The sequence below is a fragment of the Cebidichthys violaceus genome, unplaced genomic scaffold (assembly GCF_023349555.1).
Source record: "Cebidichthys violaceus isolate CVI_PGR_0920_01 unplaced genomic scaffold, fCebVio1.0.p SCAF_10, whole genome shotgun sequence".
Lineage (NCBI taxonomy): Eukaryota > Metazoa > Chordata > Actinopteri > Perciformes > Stichaeidae > Cebidichthys > Cebidichthys violaceus.
The window spans coordinates 16,739,874-16,750,411 of record NW_027176263.1 but is presented as its reverse complement, the minus strand read 5'-3'; the positions used below and the strand labels follow the sequence as shown (position 1 = coordinate 16,750,411).

Sequence of the window (10,538 nt, the reverse complement as noted above, 5' to 3'; positions counted from 1 at the left end):
ATGGGGAAGCCGTCCCCTTTTAACAAGACTCAAATCAGGACACCTGGGTAGGAATGATTATTCTATAATTTCATTTTATTTTCATATATTTCAAAACAGTCAGAAATGCATTACATTCATGCATTAAATTAAATGTGTTTCTAACAGTTTTGTAAACAGTGTGTTAACCTTTGGAAGTGTTTTGCAGGTGGTGCAAGAGAAGTGAGAAAAGAGTTCATGGATTTTAGAAAATGTGCTCATTAAATGCATTTTGTGTGAAGCAATACAAAAGCGATTCAAAGTTTGGTTCACGTAGATTTCTGTTTCACTGACTGTGAAGAGTTTTGACAGAGTGACTTCAGTTTTGACGAATGCTTGTTAGCAGTTGAAAAAACAAAAGAAACACCCACACAGGCTGGCATCTTCTGTCGACGTCCCTGAATGGCTTCTATGTGTCAAAATAACCATGATGATGTCATTGTGAATATCAGGATTATCTTAGTCCATGTTCATACCATACAGTCTGTGTTCCAAAGTGGAGGTGGAGTTTGAAACAGGATACACGGTGCGTCGTGTGGCAAACCAGGGGGAAGAGGCGGATCCCCACGCTCAGGTTGGGGGAGGTGATGGAGGGAGTCTGCTGTCCAGTGCAGGTGCTGCAGCCACGAGGCACGTGACATGGGTCACACCTGCAGCCCATCAGGTGATCAGAGTGAGCGTCTGTTCACAGAGGTGAGAAGCAGCAGCGGCAGACAGACTGGGCAGAAGACACAGAGGATCTCCGGAACCTCTGGAGAGGATCTCCGGAACCCCTCGAGAGGATCTCCGGAACCTCTGGAGAGGATCTCCGGAACCCCTGGAGAGGATCTCCGGAACCCCTCGAGAGGATCTCCGGAACCCCTGGAGAGGATCTCCGGAACCTCTGGAGAGGATCTCCGGAACCCCTCGAGAGGATCTCCGGAACCTCTGGAGAGGATCTCCGGAACCTCTGGAGAGGATCTCCGGAACCCCTCGAGAGGATCTCCGGAACCTCTGGAGAGGATCTCCGGAACCTCTGGAGAGGATCTCCGGAACCCCTCAAGAGGATCTCCGGAACCTCTGGAGAGGATCTCCGGAACCCCTCGAGAGGATCTGCATCAGACGGGGGGTAGTTCAGCAGACTCGCCTCTCTCCTCTGCTCTGCCCACACAGGACGGAGGAATCGTCTCACACGGGGTGTAGACCGAAGGCCAAAGACCCCGACCAGGGGTCTACAGTAATGTTCTATGTTTGTGTTCTGTTTGTCTTGTGTTTGTTGGGTTACAAATGGACCACAACTGCATTTAGTGGTGCATCCCTGTGTTGCATAATGACAATGAATGATCCTTGAATCCTTGAGATAGGAATCCCCCTTCCCTCTCACATACTCCGTATTTCTCTCACAGCCCAACAGCTAACTAGCTAGCTAGCCTCACCACATGTACCAGCATGAAAACAGGAAGGAAGTCGTAAAGTATAACGTGATGTATTAACTTGCATTACTTTGATGAAGCAGATTTAAATAGTTACTTATTACATTTTTAAGAGGGTTACTAGTAATATGTAACCTATTACTTTGAAAAGTAGCCTTCCCAACACTGCATATCGTTCATCTCTTCAGACGTCATCCTTTATCATTTGTCTTTCAAGTCTTTCTTGTTTCGTCCTTTAGCTGCCATCCTTCATCCTTCATCTTCTGTCCTATCCGTTACCTCGCGTCCTTCATCCTCATCCCTCCAGCTGTGTCTTCCTGTCGGGCAGTGGAGGAGAAAACACGTCCTCCTCCACCAGCACCTCCTCAGGAGGACGAACGGGGAGCGCGGTCGGCCTCTCTTTCTTACTAATTTGTGCGTACACCGAATCCCTGGGCTCCTTTACTGGCTTGTGATTGGTCAGCGGTGATGCTACGTCAGCATCGTTGCTGCTCCCTCCTCCCCCAATGGTATGGTAGATGTTTTCTGGAGCGTTAGAGCTGTTCAGATCTGTAAGACAGACATAGAAGTTTTGTAAATCATTTTTCATACATTATGTCATTTTCTCTGTCTTATTTTGAAATGGTTTCTTCCCAATTCCCCTTTTCTTTTTCACTCCATCAAAACTTTTTTTCTATTAAAGTACCAATCAGGCAGCAACCTCCGGTTCCGCCGAGTGAAGAGTCTTAAAAGCTGCGTTCTCTCTAGTGTCCACCAGGGGGCGACTCCTCTGGTTGTATAGAAGTCTAGTCTAAAATGACTCTACTTCTCTCTTGATTTATTCTCTCAGTAAACATTGTAAACATGAGTTTATGGTCTCAATCTCTAGTTTACAGTCTTCTTCAATACAGCACTTATGTGACAAAGTGTTGCTCTGATCACATCTATGTTCTTGGCTGTTTGTAGTCATTGTACCTTGGTTCAGGTGGCTCCTCCACAGAGGGAACGGGACGGAGTTCTCCTCTTCAGGGTTGGACTCTGAGAACACACAGAGCAGTGATCACAACACCAACAAGAGATTAACTTGTTTCTTCTTATTAACGTGATTAAAAAAGCACCTTCAGCAGTTTCAGCATTACTTGCTGTGTTCTTCAGTGCTGTGATGCCATTGGTCTGATCATCTGAGGATAAACACACACACACACACACACACACACACACACACGTATAAAGACACACACAGAGACTTTTGTCTGTTTAAAGGAGATCTACATCCTATTTTAAAGCTGTTTACTGGGACAAACAAGAGGTATCAGAGTGAACTGTTTAAACCCAGCAGCCATGTTGTTTTGGTCAGTGAGCATGTTGGAAGAGACAGAACGGACACAATATATATACGTCTCTAATGAACAGGGCTAAAATACCACAAACGGTGAGATGGACCCCTTCGATGCCAAGCCATTGTCTCGGTGATATTGTTCTATTGCTTTGTACTCAAAGTCTGTAACATCCAGACATTCGGCTCTAAAACTGACCCTTTATGCAAACGAGTCCAATCCATGTAGTTATGAAGTTATCAGCGTCTGTGAAGAGTTGCTTGGAGCAGAAGTGCATTTCTAAGGGCCGTCCGCTCAAACTCCTTGATTCTTCTGGATGCAAATAAATGATTTTCACATCTGCTGATGGATGACGATCGTTTTTGAACATGAATGAGAAAAAGTCGTGGGGTTTGCGGCTCAGACTCTCCGCTCACAACCGACACATCGCCTCAATAGCATCATTCATACTTTAGCATTTGAATAATTGGAAGCAGATGCAAAGAAATAAAGGTCAAATTGTACTTTATGGGGTTGTTTGAGCTGCAACGCCATTGGTGCAGGATTGCGAATGGTTTCGGTGCTATCAGCGGTAATCAATCCGTACTTTGTGAGCTCACCCTCGAGCATTTCATGTCCGCCGTTTGAACGTTTACTGACCGTGGTGGTGCTGTGGCGCCCCCAAGTGGCTCCTCCATGGAGTGAAGGAGACGGTGGTTCCTTTACTAGGATTTAAGTCTGAACACACACACACACACACACACACACACACACACACACACACAGATGGATAAGAGACACACCTCTGGTCGTCTTTGGCCGTTCAGATCTTCACTCACCTAGTTCATCCCTCAGGCTCTCATTGATCGCCGGATTGTCTCTCACCTCCACGGCTTCTTCCAGCGTCGCCTGTCAATCAACGGGACACTGAAAGGTATTCTTTCCGTCTTCTCTGACGTTTGAGATGAACAGATGGGTTCAAAGGTCAGAGATGTCTTACCACTTTGATGAGAGCTGAGGGATCTCTGTCCGCCTCACAGTCTCTCAGCTCAAAGGAACGCCTGGAAAACAAAAAGAGACAAACTTTATTATGAATGATAGATAATAACCCTGAACAACAGAGGCTCCACTTCTATGTTCGATCAGAGTGACGAAGTGAGATGAATAAACTCTGCTTCATCATTGCAAGGGCAGTCTTTAGTTATTCAACATGTATAACTGGTTATTAAGTTAACTTAAAGGATTTTGGTGTTGCAGAATGACCCACATCACTTTGTGTGTGTTTGTGTCTGTGTGTGTGTGTGTGTGTGTGTGTCCTTGTGTGTTTGTGTCTATGTGTGTGTGTGTGTGTGTGTGTGTGTGTGTGTGTGTGTGTGTGTCCTTGTGTGTTTGTGTCTATGTGTGTGTGTGTTTGTGTGTGTGTGTGTGTGTGTGTGTGTGTGTCTATGTGTGTGTGTGTGTGTGTGTGTGTGTGTGTGTGGAGGAGCTCAGATGCTCTGCAGTGTGATATCAAATGACAGTGAAATATTAAAGAGTACTAAAAGCCTCAGTAACTGATCAACACTGATCTTTAATAATGCGTCTCTCTACCTCCAGCTAACGTAGAAACATCAAAGTCTGTCTAGAGCCACCGGATTCCTAGTTTCAGGTGATTATACACTGATTAAAACATAGTTATGCAGCAGCGGGGCTCATTGATGTGTTTGTAATAGAGCTCGATGCACATAGGAAGAAGATATAGAAATGGAAATATAGAACCCAGAACCAGCTGACCTGCTGCACTGGCTGCAGAGAGCTGTGAGGAAGATGGAGAGGAGGAGGAGGACGATGAAGAAACCAACGACTCCTGATGTCGGGAACCACGACCCGCCGACTTCTACGCCAACTGCCGTCATGATCACTGAGAGAGAGAGAGAGAGAGAGAGAGAGAGACAGACAGAGAGACAGAGAGAGACAGAGAGAGAGACAGAGAGAGAGACAGAGAGACAGAGAGAGAGACAGAGAGACAGAGAGAGACAGAGAGAGAGACAGAGAGAGAGACAGAGAGAGAGACAGAGAGAGAGAGAGAGAGAGAGACAGAGAGACAGAGAGAGAGACAGAGAGACAGAGAGAGAGACAGAGAGACAGAGAGAGAGACAGAGAGACAGAGAGACAGAGAGAGAGACAGAGAGAGAGACAGAGAGACAGAGAGAGAGACAGAGAGAGAGACAGAGAGAGAGAAGAGAACAGGAAGTGAGTGAAGGTTGGTTTAAGTTGGTTTAAGATTGACAGACTCTTGGCCAACTCCCTCGACTGCAAACAAACTGCTCAGACTTCATTCATCTTCACACAGACTGCATTGATTTATGGGAAAAGTTCAGTAACTGATTAATTTGTTCATCTCACATCCTGTTGGTGGATTCATACAGAATATACAGACAGCATGAAGTGTCAGCAGTCAGCCGTGACTCGTTGCTCCAGGACTGAATCAGTCTGGACCAACGTGTTGGACCACGGGACAAGCTACAGGGACAGACACAGCCACTGTATGTTATACATATGTATAATATATATATATTTATAATATATATATGTGTAATATGACACAGACAGACACAGGCCTCCTGCTTATCGGAGCATCAGATGAGGAAAGACGGGTTTTAAAGGGACGCGTCTCATTTCATTTGAAGAGCTCAGGGCGTGACGTAACAGTCCCAATGTTCACCTGTACAGAGCAGCGGTGTGGATGTTAACAGCTTCAGCCTCAGCTGTACAGAGTCTTCAGACTGCAGGCTGTTTGGCTTCACTTCATGTCGACGTGTCAACTCAAACCCAAAAGAGCTTCCAGGCAGCGAGGAGGAGGAGGAGGAGGAGGAGCAGCTGCAGGGGGAGGTGAGACCTGTTGGTTCAACAGCAAACAGCTTTTATGAGTCAAATCTTACTTACAGAGACAACAACACACAAGTCACCACATTTGCATTTTAGTGTTTTATAAAGAAAAGCTGCATGTAAATGAGTTTCTGTGATTGTTAACGTGACACATGGTCAAAGGTGATTCCCCCTCTGTGATCACTCAAGACAACATCTTCAACTCCTTCAAGTGACACACAGAGGACAAATGTCAACCGAATACTTATCTTTAAAGAACATGCTGACATATGTCCTAGATAAAGACGTCATGTCTGAGCTGTCCCTTAGATCCCAAAACACACAGAAAATGTAGAATATTTATGACCGACGACTGTTTGGGTGCGTCAACATAACTACATATGAGCTCATATTTACCTTCGAGCTCCATAAAAGTAACAAAGGCCTGGAGGAACATGAGGAAACACGCGCTCTGTGTGATGCTTTGTAGATGTTTACCTCGTTCTCTCAGTTCCGGCTCAAGAAGAATTGAAGCAGCAGCTCTTCAATCATCCCGACTGATTCCTGTCAAACAAGCAGCAGACCATCAGAACAAAGGAACAGCCGAAGCTCACCTCACTGCGTCTCAGTGCCGTAGACATAGGGCCCCGTTTTACAGTATTCCACTGTAAAATCCAACACATTGTTGGTAAAATATAAAGGTGTGCGTGCTATGGCTCATCATAAAGTCAATGTATTTATTCTTTAGATAGATGCATGTCTACGTATGCACGTGGTAGACGGAGGAACCGTGGCTCTTGTTGGCTCGATCTGGACCCTCGGCTGATCACGTTGCAGTTCTTGGTGTTCGGCCCGGTACGAGATCTGAGACCCCGAAGCTTGCATAGTTCATTGTACAGAGACGTTCACCGGTAACGCGCCGCCTCATCCGAACCTGGACTCGTCCGCCTCTCCTCCTCCACCGGGTCTTCCTCAGTTCTGTAAGTTGTGAGAGGGGATTCGGAATGAGAGGGCTTTGACGGTCGCGAGCGCTCGCCTTCCAGATGTTGAGTGGCGTTTCTCTGTTGTAGGAGATCCTGTTCTTGGTTGCTTGTTGTTGTCGTCAATGCAGACGAGGGCTGAAATCCTGAACTAAAATTCTAAAACTACAAAACTACTTAACTTCAACAAAAACTACATAACCTATACAGAAACTACTTAACGTAGACCTCAGGCTACTCCACTACCCAGCATGCCGCTGGCTGTCAGCGGGAGGTCGGTGTCTGTTGAGCCCACGTCTTCACAGAGACCCGGATCCATCTGGACTTGATCGGACCTCAGCGCAGAGAGCAGGACTGTGGTGGACCAGAGGAGGAGGACTCTGGTGCTCAAACACAGTCAGAGTTGACGGACGATGTTTCCTGCATGTCGAGTTTTTACTGTGAAGATGTGGGACATATTGTCTGATCAGAGAACTGTTTCTGCTGCTGCAGTCTACGTTCCTGATGATGGATATTTAAACGATGCTCTACAGGAATGAACTGCTGCTTGTCTTCTGTTTCTCTTGTGTTTGTTGGGTTACAGATGGACCACAACTGCATGTAGTGGTGCATCCCTGTGTTGCACGATGACAATAAATGACCATTGAATATATACATATATATATATATATATATATGTATATAAACACACATACATATCTACATACTTGATTAACACTTGAGATGAAACACATGAGTGTTTCAAACAAGCACCATTCAAGGTAACACGAGGTGTTATGGATACACAAATGATCATTTGGGGGTAAAATATTCCTTTAAGAGGCTAAATACAGAATGATATTAGATTATAATGTTTCATGTATAAAGCAACATCAGGCTTGACTTTACATTGTAAAACAAAATATAAGACAAATAAATACATAGCAATAAATGTACTGAATTGTTATTTATTAAAATAATAGTGTCCGATATCAGTTCTGCCAATTGTCACCGATACCCAATCCAGCTATTATTTACATATGCATGTAAGTTGAGCCTTTGGTAAAGACTTGTGTTAATAACAACTTATCTATACTTTAGCGTTCTTCTTCTTCTGTGGTGTCTATCAACGTTGGAACAACAGAAAGATACTGAACCTATGACCAGTGAGTACAACAGAAGTATGATAGATGGTATCAATGGCGCCTGGCAGATGACCTGGTGGTGAAGGTGTCAGAGTAGAGGTGTGGAGACAGCCTACCTGTGTCCTGGTGCAGACAGCTGTGCCTTCAGCTTCAGATACTGTATGTGAGGAGGTTCTCCTGCAGCAGGGTTACTCATTGACAGACTGATCAAACACTGAGAGCTCTGCTGCTCCAGCTGCTTAAAGAGACACACACACACACACACACACACACACACACACACACACACACAGTGTTTAAACACCACACGTACAGTGTGACACAGATGGACAGACTCCTGAGGAGACAGGACTGTCTTCTGGTTCTCAGGTCCAGTACAGAGATGGGATGTGTTCAGCCTAAAACAAAGACAGGAAGCAGTGCCTCCACTACGGTAACCCTAACCCTAACTAACCACGTCTCCCTGGCCATGCTACCAAACACACTTTTTAATTTGATCCATTTATCTGTTTGAGATGTTTTTGTATTTTTCTTGCATTTGTTCATCTCCACCATCTGTGCTCTTTTAACTGTATTCAGTCCTGTACCTCACACCCTGTATGCATTCATCTCATATTGTTTAATTGCTTGTAATTTTTCAGTTGTATTAGTTTGTCAGTCAAAGGACATTGAACTGCACACACTTTGATGAAAGGTTACACATCAAACACAGTGTGCGTGGGGTCAACCTGAAGAATTTGCTACCAAACAGTTCACTAGTGCATGAGAAGTTGATGTCACTTTCAGCCTGCTCTGCCGTGACACCTTCTCCTCACACAATGGAATGCAGAGGTACTGTTAATCATTTCTCAGGGCAGTCCCTTTGACCACAGACTGCTGGGACAGATAATCCCTCTGAAGTCCCAATCCAACCGAAACTGGAACAATATCAGCGGCTCCACCCGGAGACTGAAGCTGTCCCTGCTGGACTGCAGAGCTGAGAGAGAGAGATAAGAACATCTACTGTGCAGTTCAACCTTCATGCAATAGATGACACAGAAACATGTCAGGAGCCTAACGAACAGGATTCAGGCAGTTTGATTTCTTTGAGAGACAATCAGGAGGTCAGGGGTCATCAGAGTAGTGTGTGTGTGGAGTGTTTGTTTGCATGAGTGTCAGTGGATGAAGCAGGATCAAGTGTGTGCTTCATGCTTCCTTATAGGAGCATGTTTGTGTGTTGAATGGCACTGAGTCTGTACTGAAATACTGAAATGACAATTATTATTATTTATTTAAATTTTTTTGGGGTGGGTAACCGCTCAAATGGAAGCACAGAGCAGTTCTGCTTCCTGGTCTCAACTTGGAGTCGTCATGGACTAAGTCAACTAATGTCGTTTATCAGCACTGCACCCCGTTAAGTATGCAGTACTTACAAAATACTTGCAGTTTAAGTAATTTCTCCTTTCCTCTAAAATACTCGGTGGAACCCAGTACTTACTAAAATACTTACCGTGTAACTTATTTGTTGTTTCCTCTAAAATCCCAAACTGTTACTCCCTGGTTCCACTGTATCTACATTTGAGTAGCAGAGGAACCGGTAGCGACCATGAGCTAAGGAGACATGGTGTTCATGTGTTTGTCACCTCTGGACCAGATTACTGCTTCTCATCACCAGGCTGCTCTGATAGGTCTCTAAATGTCTCCAGTGGATCCAGAATGCTGCAGCTCCTGTTCTAACAGAAACTAAGAGAAGAGATCATATCTCTCCTGTATGAGCTCCTCCACACCGGCTCTAATCTAGAATAGAATTTAAAATCCTTCTGCTCACCTACAAAGCCCTGATTGGTCAGACACCATCATATGTTAAAGAGCTCATAGTACCACATGATCCTACTAGAGCTGTGCTCCTACAGTCAGGGTTACTTGAGGTTCCTAGAGTCTTAACAAGTAGAACAGGAGCCAGAGCCTTCAGTGATCAAGATCCTCTTCTGTGGAACCAGCTTCCTGTTTCAGACACACTCACCACGTTTAAGAGTAGGCTGAAGACTTTCCTTTGACTACTGCTACTACTACTACTACTGCCACTACCACCACTACTACTACCACAACTACCACTACTACCGCTACTACTGCTACGACTGCTACTACTACTACTACTGCTACTACTACTACTGCTACTACTACTGCTACTACTACTACTACTACCACTACTACCACTATTACTACTACTGCCACTACTACTACTACTGCCACTACCACCACCACTGCTACCACTACTACCGCTACTACCGCTACTACTACTACTACTACTACTACTACTACTACTGCTACTACTGCTACTACTACTACTGCTACTACTGCTACAACTACTACTGCTACTACTATTGCTACTACTACTACTACTACTACTACTACTACCACTACTACTACTACTACTACTACTACTACTACTACCGCTACTACCGCTACTACCGCAACTACCACTACTACTACTACTACTACTACCACTACTACTACTACTACTACCGCTACTACCGCAACTACCACTACTACTACTATTACTACTACTACTACCACTACTACCACTACCACTACTACTACTACTACTACTACTACTACTACTGCTACTACTGCCGCTACTACTACTACTACTGCTACTACTACTACTACTGCTGCTACTACTACTACTACCTCTACTACTACTACCTCTACTACTACTACTAATACTACTACTACTACTACTACTACTACTACTACTACTACTACTACTACTACTACTATTACTGCTACTACTACTACTGCTGCTACTACTACTACTACCTCTACTACTACTACCTCTACTACTACTACTAATACTACTACTACTACTACTACTACTACTAC

The 10,538-nt window shown here is 44.6% G+C and overlaps 1 protein-coding gene across 4 annotated transcripts; it reads right to left on the bottom strand.

The window, feature by feature from the left end:
• Nucleotides 1-54: 54 nt before the first annotated feature.
• On the bottom strand, nucleotides 55-7,830 carry LOC137885425 (uncharacterized). Of its 4 annotated transcripts, none has more exons than XM_068727706.1 (10): nucleotides 7,793-7,830; nucleotides 6,071-6,136; nucleotides 5,430-5,603; nucleotides 4,499-4,625; nucleotides 3,726-3,786; nucleotides 3,565-3,634; nucleotides 3,386-3,463; nucleotides 2,528-2,590; nucleotides 2,385-2,447; nucleotides 55-1,979 (listed from the first exon to the last, which is right to left on the bottom strand). In XM_068727706.1, exons 4-10 carry the CDS (start codon nucleotides 4,618-4,620, stop codon nucleotides 1,726-1,728), a joined length of 711 nt encoding a protein of 236 aa, XP_068583807.1. In that variant the 5' UTR covers nucleotides 4,621-4,625; nucleotides 5,430-5,603; nucleotides 6,071-6,136; nucleotides 7,793-7,830; the 3' UTR covers nucleotides 55-1,725. The 4 variants fall into 4 exon arrangements, with proteins under 4 accessions (XP_068583807.1, XP_068583812.1, XP_068583813.1 ...); XM_068727711.1 differs by lacking the exon at nucleotides 7,793-7,830 and adding an exon at nucleotides 7,689-7,744; XM_068727712.1 differs by lacking the exon at nucleotides 7,793-7,830 and having other exon boundaries at nucleotides 2,549-2,590; nucleotides 6,071-7,111.
• Between the last annotated feature and the right edge of the window lie 2,708 nt (nucleotides 7,831-10,538).

What these genes read in the sequence shown, in the direction of transcription:
- LOC137885425 (XM_068727706.1), bottom strand. Translation starts at nt 4,620, where the DNA reads ATGACGGCAGTTGGCGTAGAAGTCGGCGGGTCGTGGTTCCCGACATCA. An exon ending in GAGCCTGAGGGATGAACTAG is followed by an intron (nt 3,464 to 3,564) that starts GTGAGTGAAGAT and finishes GTGTGTGTTCAG; the next exon opens with ACTTAAATCCTAGTAAAGGA. An exon ending in GGCGCCACAGCACCACCACG is followed by an intron (nt 2,591 to 3,385) that starts GTCAGTAAACGT and finishes GTTTATCCTCAG; the next exon opens with ATGATCAGACCAATGGCATC.